The 14,190-nt window shown below is 44.2% G+C and overlaps 1 protein-coding gene across 25 annotated transcripts in view; it reads left to right on the forward strand.

Annotated features, from left to right (window-relative positions):
- NEDD4L (NEDD4 like E3 ubiquitin protein ligase) overlaps window positions 1–14,190 on the forward strand; it is a 265,692-nt gene that overhangs the window by 215,358 nt on the left and 36,144 nt on the right. For 13 of the 25 annotated variants that reach the window (XM_083575541.1, XM_083575542.1, XM_083575531.1 and 10 more), the window contains 4 exons: window positions 1,122–1,181; window positions 6,585–6,716; window positions 9,242–9,361; window positions 13,139–13,339. In XM_083575541.1, coding sequence (XP_083431667.1) covers window positions 1,122–1,181; window positions 6,585–6,716; window positions 9,242–9,361; window positions 13,139–13,339 — 513 coding nt within the window. The remainder of the gene's footprint in view (window positions 1–1,121; window positions 1,182–6,584; window positions 6,717–9,241; window positions 9,362–13,138; window positions 13,340–14,190) is intronic. The other 12 variants (XM_083575543.1, XM_083575520.1, XM_083575534.1 and 9 more) reach the window with 2 other exon arrangements.

Here is a 14,190-nt window from a genome sequence, read left to right on the forward strand (position 1 = left end):
GGAAAATTGTTTTTCATTTCTTTGCTTTGCATACTAACTGTTTTGCAGTTTTCCTGTTTCTGTTTAACCTCCTTTCCTTTCCAAGTAGTATTCTTTTCAGCTATAATCCAGAGAACTCTATAACTTCTACTCAACATGAACATGCCTAGGATTATGTTGCATGTCCATGTCAGGCATACCTAAAACAGCTCTCCGAAATAATTAATAATGAAAATAATTAATCATAACACCGCAGGAGAACTTTTTCCAGTTTCTCTTCGTATCAGAAAGAGCTGGTCTGCATGAGAATACATTTGAGATAACACTAGATCGTTCTATGTAGCAGAATGCATGGACAAGAATGAATTCTCATAGTGAATTCTTTTTCTTTCAAATGTCAGTTAAACTGAACAGTGTCCCAATGGAAGAAAACAGAAATTTTTTAAATGTGGTCAAACCCTTCTGGAAAACCTTGCTTCTTTTCTTCTCTTAGCGATTAAGCTCTCTTCTGTTCTTCCCCTGCCCCCTGCCCACTGCACCACCGTTTGCAGACACTTGCCCTTTCCTTTCCTGGTGGGGCGGCATAATTAACTGAAGACCCGTTTCTTCATTTTCAGCTTGAATTAAGCCTTTGCTCTCACTGATGCAGGGGACGGGACCTTTATTTAATCTTGAGGTGTCTCAGATTCTTGGCTTAGATCATTTCTTTGTGTTCCTGCCTGTAGAAAAGGAATAGATTTAATTTTCCTACACTAGAGCAATGTTCGACACATTGCCTTACTTGCTGCTTCAAGTACCCAAGTGCTTTGGGTGCAGGTGTACACATAGTTATGCTTGTGTGGAATCCAATAGTATAATATTGTTCTGGAGTTGCGGTCGAATTATGAAGTCATCTCTAGGTGGAAATGAAAACAGAAGTATTTTGGATCCAAGTGCTGATTGTTTCAGGCCGACACCTCTCATCTGCTGTAATAAGTGACCGCCATTTTCCTTTCATTATCAGGGACTGATAGCTTCTTTCCTCACCTTTAAAGTTGATACGGTATTTTAAAATGGGCTTTTGTTTCTTCCGGAAGACATGCACATCATCTGTGACCTCCGTTCCCGACCACCCCTTAATTGTAACAATTGTTATTTAACAGCCGAGCGTCCCATCTAGGAGAGTTCGTTCTTCAACTGTCACTGGAGGTGAAGAGTCAACGGTAATCATGCCTTTATCAAGCCAAATATATCCTCTTCCTATAAGCCCAGACTCTGTCCTGTTCATTTCTCTTCTCCTGGCTTCTCTCCAGAATGTTAGCTTCTTAGGTCTTTTGTGGGCTATTCATTTTTTTCCCCATCTGTGCATGTAACTCTTTGGCTTCAGGGTGTGCAGATGTCAACTTTCCTTGTTGTGCCTCTTTTGTGAGATAGATCACCTTTTCCCAGCATTCGCGGTGTAAATTGTGGGTGAACAGAAAACAGACTTCTTCTCCCCAGTCCTTCAGTTTCTTATGCCGCCCATCTGACTGGGGTTCCCCCAGCCACTCTGGGTGGCTCCCAACAGAATATTAAAAACATGGTAAAACATCAGATGTTAAAAACTTCCCTAAAAAGGGCTGCCTTCAGATGTCTTCTAAAAGTCAGATAGTTGTTAATAAAGTTGTTCCTTGACATCTGATGTGAGGGCGTTCCACAGGGGGGGTTCAGCTACCGAGAAGGCCCTCTGCCTAGTTCCCTGTAAGCTCAGTTCTCTCAGTGAGCGAATATTTTATACACACACACACACACACACACACACACACACACCTTACCTTTTAGCTACATAGACACCATGCAGTAAAATTATAATATAATTTTAATATAAACAACTGATACAGTTCAAATTATAAAGCCCCACATCAAAAACAACCCGCAATATTATAGGCACCATTTTTCCTACCCCGCACCCTTCTTGTTCATCATTTTGAACCTGGCCTTTGAAGTTTATTCTGATGTATTTTTATTTCTTGAAAGGCTGCTTCCCAGCTTCTTTTCTTGCCAAAAGAGGAGGGGGAGGAGGAAGGAGAAATTTGTGTAGGTGCAGGAATTTTTAAGAACTAGGAGCAGAGTGTTTATCTCCACGATCCCCAAAGGGGAAATACTTGCTGCAATTTTGACTTAATTTTATTGGAATGCCCACCTGTGAATTCTCTCCATTTGGACCAGTCTAAATAGGGATGCCATTGGGGATGGGCATGGGAGACGGTCGAAACAAAACTACAAATCAGAGGGAAAACACAGTACAGGGTCCTTTGCCAGGCCCCCTCCTCCATAACCCAAGTGACTGGAAAATTCCAGGGGGTAGGCAGGGAGGATATAAGCCCAACCAGTAAGCAGAAAGCATGAATGACCACAACCAATTCCACCTACATACACGCTAAAGGTAAAAAGGAGCAGGTGGCACTGTGGTCTAAACCACCGAGCCTCTTGGGCTTGCCGATCAGAAGGTCGGCAGTTCGAATCCCCACGATGGGGTGAGCTCCCGTTACTCTGTCCCAGCTCCTGCCAACCTAGCAGTTCAAAAGTACACCAGTGCAAGTAGATAAATAGGTACCGCTCTGGCAGGAAGGTAAATGGCGTTTCCATGCACCCTGGCACTCATCACGGTGTTCTGTTGCGCCAGAAGCAGTTTAGTCCTGCTGGCCACATGACCTGGAAAGTTGTCTGTGGAGAAACAGCAGCTCCCTTGGCCTGAAAGCAGAGAGGAGCGTTGCACCCCATAGTTGAATTCGGCTGGACTTAACCTTCCAGAGGTCCTTTAGCTTTTTACATACACTCTGTATGGGGCTTAACAGCAGACTGGTTCTAGGTTTGAAGAGACTCACAGCATGAGGTCCTCAAAGCAATTTCATTTCTGCATGAATGGACAAGCTTATATAGGAGGAGGAAAAGGGAGCAGAGGTACTCCTACAGTGAAATAGCATTAATTCAGGGTATTGTGGGTATTATAACAGCAGCTGTCCAGCACTTACCAGAGTGCCAAAAAGGGGGGAGGTACAGCAATGCCATCATCAGTGGCTGCCCAAGAATCCATTGAATGTTCTAACTTGGTCCTCACAACTTTCATATCTCTTCTTGGGCCATGGAGGCACATTCCGTTTTACAACTTGGCTACAAGTACTTTGGGCATTTTAAGCATAGTGGTTTTAATTAATACTCTTAGCATTGGCAGTGGTACTAATCTGAAAACAATACAAAAATCTATAAAGGACAGCAGAAGTCGATGGAGGTTCTAGTTGTTCATTTTTTGGAGAAAGCTTTGTGATGCAAAAGCATGTTAAAAATTATACTGGGCAGTCTAGAGTATTGGCACTCATTCTTCAATCCATTGCCATTTCTTGGAAATTAAAGCACAGCTTTATTTATTTTAATCTTTGTGGACCATAAGTTTAAAAATTGATATAGCCCAGAAAGGAAATCTAGTTACAGTCATACCTCGGGTTGTGAACATGATCCGTGCAGGAGGCACATTCGCAACCTGCAGCGCCACGTCTGCACATGCGCGTGACGCGATTCGGTGCTTCTGCGCATGCGTGTGACGTTATTTTGCGCTCCTGCGCATGCGCGAGTGCCGAAACCCGGAAGTAACCCGTTCCAGTACTTCCGGGTTCAGTGCTGTCCGCAACCCAAAAACGCGCAACCCACAGCGTTCGTAACCCAAGGTATGACTGTACTTGAATAGCAAGAGATAACTTTTTATTCCTAGGCAATTGCATTATTCCCTGTCTCTCTTGACATTCATATTGAGACCTTACTAAGTTTTCACATGGGCCACTTAAGCACTGCTAGGGGGAAAAAGAAATGCATCACACATCCCAGATTTCAAAAAAATAATAATTGCTTGCGCTAATTTGCATTTTTTTGATGCACATATAGAAATAATTACTATAATTTAAGTACAGTAATAAAGAGGGAGGCTGAGTGCCTGTTGAGTGTGCTGTCTGGGTGTTTTGTTTTGATGGGCAACTTCAAGACCGCTGCTCCACCTTCTTATGAGTCTTCATCTGAATCCAGACTAAAACTGGACAAACCCCTCAAAGAGAGGGCTGCCCAGAAGAAGGGGGCTGCCCCATTGCGTAAGCGGAATATGCTTTGTTGGATAAAGCCCACAATCTCCTAAATTATTTAGGGTTGTATCCAACCCACTTAGCAGCGTAATTTTTTCACTGCCAGAATACTAGTAGAACGCATTAGCAGGTTGCTGGTAACTTTGATCGTGTGATGCATTGCACAATCCGGTTGCACAACAAGCTTCCGCTAGCAAAGCTGGCGTGTTGGATTCCCCTGTTGCACAACGTTAAGACTTGCCCTTCCACTACCACAAGATCCCTTCGGAGACAGGCCCCATCCCTTTTTGCACATTTAATATTAGTTTCCCCTCAACTTTAAATCAGTGGAGAGCAAAAATTTTTAGAGCAAAAGGATGTGCAGAAAAGGGAGAGTGTACCAAACTGTGATGCCAGCTGAGCATAAAGTATCTGTTAGCTCTTAAGAGGATTTCACACAAGACTGCTTGATTTCTTTTATGTGTGTGTGTGTGTGTGTGTGTGTGTGTGTAGAGATATAGAGACTGCTGAGCAGTCCTTTCTGGTGTTTCCATATTTTTCCTCTCTAGTCATCATTAATTAATCATCATTCTCATAACATGCATTTTTAAAAAAGCACCACGTTTTTCAGAGCAAGAGTTACCGTACCTCTCACCTTCTTTAAACAAAACAAAATTCAAAACAATTTTCAAATCTGTACCCACAATTCCATCTGAAACTGTTCCAGATAACATCTAAATGTTCATCAGCACCCACGATCAATTCTTGCTTCAGCTTCCTGAATGTGTGGTTTTATTTTTACTTCCACAGAAAGATCGCAGACTTTAATCCACGTAGGTTGTTACTGATGTATAGCAGTTTCTTCCCCAACTGTGACCATCTCTGAAGTTCTCACTCCATTTACAGTAAACCAAAAAACCCACCTTGCCTTGGTAACAAGGGAAGCTTTTTCACTGTTTCTAGCTGCCATGGAGACTTGGTTTAGTTCCTGGTGTTGTGGCCGGGGCTCTGATCCAGATCCCCACTGCTTACATTTGAGTAAGAAACCACTGCCACATATTAAATGTAATGCATAGTTTGACCTTCAGTGACTGTGTGTATACAGATACATTCCTTTGTGAATATAGGGGGAAAGTTCATAAACGGTGAAACCTACATTGTTTGCACTCTGGCCTGATTTGGCATACCTGGTTTTCCTGCCTTGCGTTGCCTTTATTGTATTGCAACCAGGGGATTTCACATTCTACGTTCATTAGTTATGAGGAACACCTTGACAAATGGGGGGAGTTTCCTATGAAACCTCAGAGACCAAAGTAGGGCTCAGCAGTTGTTAGCAGGTGATTAGTAGGTGGCTTGCAGTGTCAATATTTCTGCCCGAGTTTGCAAGCAGCAGAACAGATGCCTGCAAGAAGCCTTGGCCTTAAGAAGGAACATAGAAACCACTTGAGGACATAGGAAGTTGCCTTATGTGGACTCAAACCATATTGCATACACTGACTGCTAGCAGCTGTCTAGGCTTTCAGGTAGGAGACTTGCCCAACACTACCTAGATATGACAGGGATTGAACCTGGGTCCTTCTGCATGCAAAGCAGGTGATCTGCCACTGAGCCAGTGTGACTGTACTGATTAGAGTACCAAACTAAACCTGGGAAGACCCAAGTCCAAATAGGTTCACGGGGTGGCTCTCAGTCTAACTTAGTGTTTCCCAAGCTTGGGTCTCCAGCTGCCATTGGACTACAACTCCCATCATCCCAAGCTAGCAGGACCAGTGGTCAGGGATGATGGGAACTGTAGTCCAAAAACAGACACCCAGTTTGGGAAACCCTGGTCTTCACCTATCTCAGAAGGTTGTTTTGAGAATCAAAAGCGGAGGCAGGGGAGCTTCATGGAAGGAAGACATCATAAAAACAAGAATACAATGCTCAAATATTTGTAAATCCCATATATTATACAATGGATGGTGACATATCTGAAAGTCTGTTTCATTATTAACCAACGTATTTGGATTCAAGGCTGCACAGTCTGTGACCCAGCAAAACAAATATTGCCCACAAGCCACAAAAGGTTTGACAACCCTCCTGTTTCTGCTGACTTATTTCAGCTAGCTAGGAAAACAAACAATTGTGCACTATTTGAAGGAATGCTGGTTAATGGGAGTAAAATAATTTTCTTCTCGGTGCTCCTGGCAGTACGGTTTGATTCTGCTAAGTCTTTTTATACTCTTCCGCTCTTCCTGTTGCCTGTCTTTCATGAACAAACAGTATCTTCAGCGAGGATAAAGTGAAATACGCTTCTCTCAAGCTGGACAATGTTTGTATCCCTCTTGGTTTCAGCACATTGCAATTTTCTTGTCACTTTTGTGACCCATGCTCCAGAGGATGGAAATGAACCCTTGTGTATCTGAACGCGAGCCTGCCTTCTAAGAGGGAGGTGCTGTGCCGACACACACTTCCTGGTTGTACTGCTGCTGCAAATGTTGTTTGTACGAATGACCCGCTGTCACATAGTAACACTATGGTAATTTCTTGCATAAACAGCCATCAGTGGCCTATGTACATACTACACCGGGCTTACCTTCGGGCTGGGAAGAGAGGAAAGATGCTAAGGGTCGTACTTACTATGTCAATCATAACAATCGAACCACAACTTGGACTCGTCCTATCATGCAGGTACGGAACTTGCTATCCAAAGAAAAGCGACAGAATGTTTTATAGAGTGTGTGTGGAGTCGTTTCCATTCCGTGGCCGTGTCAAATTTCAGAATGACAGCCATAGGCGTGGGGGAGGACAGTTTTGGGGGAAGTAATTGGTTTTAGCTGAGAAGACATGCCTTGACTAAGGCAAGATCTGCTCTGTTTGGCACAGGCCAGTGCCAGTTTCAATACGCATCAAACCCAGGAGGTGCGCATCATGACACATGTCCACCCTTCATCCGCTTAATAACATCTTCACTCGGGGGGAGGGGTGGCAGAACTGGGTCATTGCAAGGCGGTGATGGGCTATATTGTAATTGGGTGAAGAAGAGCAAAATTCTCTGTTCCTGCTTGCCTAAATGAAGCTGTGGTTGTCAAACTGCAGCAAGAGCGCTCAACGTTTTTGCTTGTTGAAGACAAAAAGTTACCTGCATTTTAACAAAGTGTAACCGATCCCGAAGAATGTAGTGGGTCTTCAGTGCAGTTCTTGCTTTCCTTGGAACAATTTCTCCCCTTTCCCTCACAATGCTAACATACCCTCCAACATTTCTCTGGTGAAAACTGGGACATCCTATTCTATTATTATTATTATTATTATTATTATTATTATTACTATTTATACCCCACCCATGTGACTGGGCTGCCCCAGCCACTCCTATATAGGGCTGCCTTCAGGTGGCTTGGGTGGGTGGGATAACTCCATACCCTCCAACATTTCTCCAATGGAAATAGAGATATCCTAAGGAAAAGCGGAAAATTCCAGGCACAATTCAGAAACCGGGACAGCTTCTGTAAATCCAGGGCTGTTCCTGGAAAATAGGGACACTTGGAGGGTCTGTAAAAGACTAACCGGTATTCCCCATAAACCCCCATTAAAGCTACAATTTGAAGTGGGTTTCAGATCCTGACTTAAGGGGAAGCTGGTTAGCTGTAACCACTGTTAACACCAGTCTTATAAGTATAAGTTAGCAGCCAAGAAAGCAAGTGAAATTGTACATGAGCTGACCATGGCCAGAAGATAACATCTGAAACCAGGCAGAAGCATGGAACAGCAGTAAGCAAGTTATGTAAACAAGCAGGCGCAGAGAATAAGCAGTGATTTGGGTAACTAATCCTTAACTAGCTGGTGGGAGTTGTATCACTGAGTGTTTTTCTAAGAGCTTGGTGCCATTCATACATCAGGAGACTGGTCCAAGCAGGAGGCTGCGAATGAGCCTCTGGGTGACTGTAGCAGCTGTCTGTTCCAATGCGTGAAGAACCAGCCCTTTTTCATACCTGCCACTCACTCATCTGCTCCCCCTGCAACAGGTCCTGGGTGCTTTTTGCAATAGCAAAGAGGAACAAGGGAATTCTTGTTCTTTTCTGCTACTCTTAGAGGTCGGGTGCTGTAGTGGAATGGGGAGGTGAAATGACTGCATCGAGAGAAGCCAATGTTGAACTTAACTTGAGCAGAAATATAATCTTGGGCAGCCAAAAGTTATCCTGCTTAGGGAACCTTTTGGACGCAAGTAGGCAAGCTACAGTAAATGTGGTACATGAAGAAGCATTAGCTAGTAGGGCTTATGTACCTGTTTCATACTAATAAATAAACTGCTCCTAGTGCTATACTATAAGGGACGTGGGTAGCACTGTGGGTTAAACCACAGAGCCTAGGACTTGCCGATCAGAAGGTCGGCGGTTCGAATCCCCGCTACGGTGTGAGCTCCCGTTGCTTGGTTCCTTATCCTGCCAACTAGCAGTTTGAAAGCATGTCAAAGTGCAAGTAGATCAATAGGTACCGCTCCGGCAGGAAGGTAAACGGCGTTTCCGTGCGCTGCTCTGGTTCGCCAGAAGCGGCTTAGTCATGCTGGCCACATGACCCGGAAGCTGTACGCCAGCTCCCTCGGCCAATAAAGCGAGATGAGCGCCGCAACCCCAGAGTCGGTCATGACTGGACCTAATGGTCAGGGGTCCCTTTACCTTTACCTTTAGTGCTATACTATATTTTTTTAAAAAAATGAGGGAAAGGAGTAATGGGTAAACCTAGTGTGCACATTATGAAAGAAGAGGTAGTAGAGGACTTAAATCCACAAGAACACCCCCTCCCAACCCCTGGATTTTAGACCTTGTGCACACAAATTGTAGCCTTCCAAAACAGTGACTAAGAGGGCTGGGCCTTTTTCCCCCTTCCTCATCCCCCATCGCCCCATAATTTGAGCTGTCTAAATGCCTCACCCACATTGGTTTGATATAATAGTTATAAAAGCCTTCACTCTTCCAAAAAAAAAAGCTACTCCTAAACATTTAGAATGCAATTGAAAAGCAGGATTTTGACAGCATGGCAGAAATTGTTCCAGGTGTGATCATTTCCCCCCCTCTAGGCAGGAATGTTATTGCTGAAAAAGTTATTTAATAATTCACCGACCGGCACGAACGTTTGGAAATTGTTTGATCGTGAAATGGCTCGTCTTTTGGCGAGGAAGGTCATAACATGTAGCTAACTTGTGTTTGCCTCTGAAATAGCTTGCTGAGGATGGTGCGACTGGGTCAACATCAAACAGTAACAACCACCTAAGTGAGCCTCAGATCAGACGGCCTCGTAGCCTCAGTACTCCCACAGTAACATTATCTGCACCACTTGAGGTGAGAAGTGCTATCTTCAATTCCCAAGCCTTCCCTTCCTCCTGGATTCCCATCCTCTCTATCTTGTTATTTCTTACTTTTACTTCCAGTTTTCCAGTCCACTTGTCAGTCTTTTGCAAAAACTCCTTTGTGCCTCAAAAAAATTACATTTGCGTCTTACAGGTTATGTTTCGCCTCTATCTTTATTTTGTGCATTTACACGTTGCTGTTCTGACCAGTTCTTATGCTGAACATAGTAGACATGTTCCTATTTTTATTTCAAATCTTATAGGATCATCACTTAAGAAATATTCAAATTGTTATTTTAATTTCCTTCTTTTTTTGGTTGTTTCAGTCAACAAAGCCAAGGGCATGTAGATTGAGTTATGAATGTAACTTTTCAATTTGACTCTTATTTTCTGTTTTGCATTTGAATATAAATCCTTCAGTTCAGTTTGTTCTATGAAGATGAGCTTTTGGTTGTAAAGTAGATATTGTTGTTCACTGCCAAACATTTATTTTTGTGCTCAATGGTCAGAAAATTTAGGCACTTTCAATGTGATATAATTCTATTCAGTCTCTGCATTGCTGAAAACATTTCTGGTGAAGGGAAGTAATTTCCCCGTTGAAATTAATTCTTTTGAGATAATACAAAGATACCCCTTTATAATAATAAAAAGCAGTATCTCTTGAAAAAAACTCATTTGATGAACCACATGCAACCCCTCTCCCCATTCAGATTGGCCCAACTTTCAGATCTCCTGCTGCTTTCTGTTTTTGGACTTTCACATACTGCTGCTTTTCTAAGAAGTAATTTATTTATGAAGTATTTGCTCAAAAACCATAGGTGCACATCAGAAAAAAATAGCCAGCTACAGAATCAAAGCAAGTGAATACATTTTGTATTTTTCGTTTAGCCGTTGGGGGAAATATTCATGATTTCTGTATTGTAAGTGACAGCTGGGGAGGAGGAAAGCACTGTAAGTTAAGTTTTTAGCAACTGAGTGTGACAACTTTGCACGGATTAATAATCACAGTGGATGAAACACTGAAAGGTTGAAATCGGAAGTAACAATATTTGCAATTACACAAAGTCAGATTCTCAATGCACCACATATTTAAATATCACAGCTCAGAGTGTGTTGATTAGTGTGAAAAGCTGGCATAGGAAATAGACCTGTGCACACTTTGAACACTAGACAGACCCCTTATTTGGCGCTGTGGTCTAAACCACAGAGCCTAGGGCTTGCCGATCAGAAGGTCAGTGGTTCGAATCCCCGCGACGGGGTGAGCTCCTGTTGCTCAGTCCCTGCTCCTGCCAACCTAGCAGTTCAAAAGCACATCAAAGTGCAAGTAGATAAATACTGTAGGTATCGCTCTGGTGGGAAGGTAAACGGCATTTCCGTGCGCTGCTCTGGTTCACCAGAAGCGGCTTAGTCATGCTGGCCACGTGACCCGGAAGCTGTACGCCGGCTCCCTCAGCCAGTAAAGCGAGATGAGCGCCGCAACCCCAGAGTCGTCCGCGACTGGACCTAATGGTCAGGGGTCCCTTTACCTTACCCCAATAGCAATCAGATTGTTGGACACCCCCTGTGCCTGGAGTGCCTGACGGCATCATGTGAACCCTCCTAGGAGGTTCAAAATTGTCTGTATTTCATGGCTGCAGTCCTCTGGGGTTTCAGACATTCCCAGTCCAATCCCTGGAGATGGCAGGGATTGAACCTAAAGCCTTCTGTGTGCAAATCAGGTGCTTTACCACCGAGTTACGCCCTTTCAGTGAACAACAAGATGTGCACACAAATGAGGCCAGCATATGCAACCTTGCTTTACAAAGATCATGAGTAGTTGAAGGCGCAGCTGCTTCCTTACTTTGAAAACCCGCAAATGAGATTTTTCCTTGCCAGCATTTTATGTCAAGAAGGATTCAGATTGTGAATCCCTTTTTGCCACTTCTTTGCCTAAGCAGGCTGGGAGGCCAATGTTCAAAACCCTCGCCACCAAGAAATGGCCCACTGCTGCCAGCTTCCCAGCTCCGAACAGCTGTGCACATTATGCTTCCCTGTGTTACCACATCCATGTGCACGCATGCTGTGTGCTCCCAATGAATGCGAGTCCTCATTTTAAATACATACTCTCAGATCAGGGCAAGGTCTGAAGGCACCCAAAGCAGACAGCTCAAGAAGGTGTGGGTTTGGTCAATGCCAAGGTGGGGCACTGCCTGGGATCTTCATGTCCAGCCCCCTAATTTCTCCTCATATTCTGCACCCACTCCAATGTACTTCTTGTCTGCATACAGTCTGTGTCTTAATATGAAAGTTTAGCTCCTCTCTCTCCCTCATCACATTGTTTGTTGCCCAGCAAAGTGTAACTTATATTTGAATGGCCCAGTGATAAGAACAGGAAGGGTTTTTTGTTTTTGTTTTAATTGTTTTATATATGGAATTGCTTTTATTTGTTTTTGCGCTTTTCTTGTTTTAGGGTTGTAATTGCTCCGTTTGTTTTATAATTGCATATTTCATTGCTGCAACCCACTTTTGGGCCTTATGGTGAACAGCAAGTAAGAAGTCAAATAAATAAGGAAGGAAGGAAGGAAGGGGAGAGAGGATTTAGGGCTCTGGAAAAATGGCCAGAATGAACTCCTCTCCTCAGTCCTCCCCTGCTCCCTTTTTCCTTAAAGATAAACCATTGCTTTTATTTTCCTTTTCATGCTGTGGTTTCTGAGCGTTTAGTTAAAATTGTGGCGTTATACTTGGTAAGAAAAGGCAGGCTGTTGCTGTAGTGCAGTGATGGCCAAACTTGGCCCTCCAGCTGTTTTGGGACTACAGTTCCCATCATCCCTGACCATGGGTCCTGTTACCCAGGGATGATGGGAGTTGTAGTCCCAGAACAGCTGGAGGGCCAAGTTTGGCCATCACTGCTCTAGTGCATTGAAATACCTATACTGCGGATTTTGGGGTGATGGGATTGCATTGTGGTGGGTGGTAGGAGTTTTGGGTTTCTCCTCACCCGCTTCCCGAAAGGGTATGCCCTCAGAGGTGAGATTCAGGGCTTGCACTGTCTTCTGCATCTGTTTCAGCCTAACCACAATAATAACTTTGTGTGTGTGTGTGTGTGTGTGCTTATTGCGCATCCACATGTTTAAAGTGCATTAGACAAGGAATAATGGCTGATTTCCAGGCAATGGGGACGATTATGTGCTTTCAATCCTTTTATCCCAAGTGAAGATCTCTGCGGTGTAGTGGTTAGTGCACTGGACTAGAACCTGCGAGACATGGGTTCAAATCCCCACTGAGCGACATAAAAGTCCACTGGGTAACCTTGAGGCCAGTCTCTTAGCCTAACCCAGGTTTACCTCGCCTGGGACGGTTCACTCTACAGGAGATCCCTCCGTGGGCCAGATCACATGAGTGTGAGTGCGCGTGCCTGCGATTTCTGGCGTCTGCGCAGACGCGATTTCCGGTGCCACGGAAAGGAGTCCCCGCACTGCACCTGTTTAACGCAGCGCGCGGGGACTCGCCGAGCGGGCGACTCGGTTTGGAGGCAGCTCGTGGACCAGTTGAACGGCCCCTGTGGGCCTTTTGTGGCCCATGGGCCTTAGGTTGCCGCCCCCTGTCCTAACCTACTGAACAGGGTTGCTGTGAGGATTAAATGGAGAGGCAGAAAACAGTGCGTGCCACCGTCAGCTCCTTCGAAGTGGGATAGAAATGTAATAACGAATAATAATAGTAAAAAATTAACCTGGCATCTTTCACACTATAAGATGACCGTCTTGATTCTTACCGCTGCTTCTTCCCACAGGGACTGATCAAGGACTCTCCCGTGCGAAGAGCTGTGAAGGACACCCTTTCCAACCCGCAATCTCCGCAGCCTTCTCCCTACAATTCTCCAAAACCACAGCATAAGTTGACACAAAGCTTCTTACCTCCTGGCTGGGAGATGCGAATAGCACCCAATGGCAGACCTTTCTTTATCGATCACAACACAAAGACCACTACATGGGTAAGAGGAATTCCAAATGTGTGCATCTCTTTTGCGGGGGACCTGGGGGGGGTGTACAGGGGTTAGCAACAGAGACCAGAAAACATGTGAAAGTTGGGGTGGAAGCGGCAGGGAATGGGGAGATACCACAATAAATTTCAGCAGAATTCAGTAGAGGGTAGTCTACAGGCGGCTTCTACATGTGTTTCTTTTTTGAGCTATCATTTCAGCCTGTAATTTTTTTTTCTGATAAGCTACTCCATGGAACTTTAAATATTATGTTCTCCTGCTTCTTAGCAGCAGCTCAGCGGACGCACATTATGCTTTAAAGCTTTTGCCCTATAACCCTATATTGTATGCTCTGTGCTGAAAATAGCTAGTTTCTCCAACTTCTCCAGTCAATTATTATTATTGTTGCTAGGCCACGGTACTTGGCATTTTAGAATATATATGATATCCTTTCCATAAGGAGCTTACGGTGCATTCTGAGCTCCTTTGCTTTACTCTCTAGATGTCATCGTTTACATCCAGGGATACCTTAGTTGGTAGAGCACAATACTCTTAAATCTCAGAGTCATGGTTTGAGCCCCATGTCGGGCAAAAGATTCCTGCGTTGCAGTGGGTTCGACTAGATGACCCTCATGGTACCTTCCAACTCTACAGTTATATACTTCTTGTTATCTCTGTGATCTCTGCACACACAACACCATCTTCAAAAGCTTCTCTCTGTATCCTGCCGTCCTGCTTTCTGTTATGCTCTTATTGGCATAGAAGGCTGCCTTCATATCAAGTCAGACCATTGATCTAGCTAGCTAAGCATTGTAAATGCTCACCGATAGCAACTCTCCCAATCCTCACGTTCAGCCTCCTGG

This window comes from Podarcis filfolensis, assembly GCF_964270895.1.
Source record: "Podarcis filfolensis genome assembly, chromosome: 11".
NCBI lineage: Eukaryota > Metazoa > Chordata > Lepidosauria > Squamata > Lacertidae > Podarcis > Podarcis filfolensis.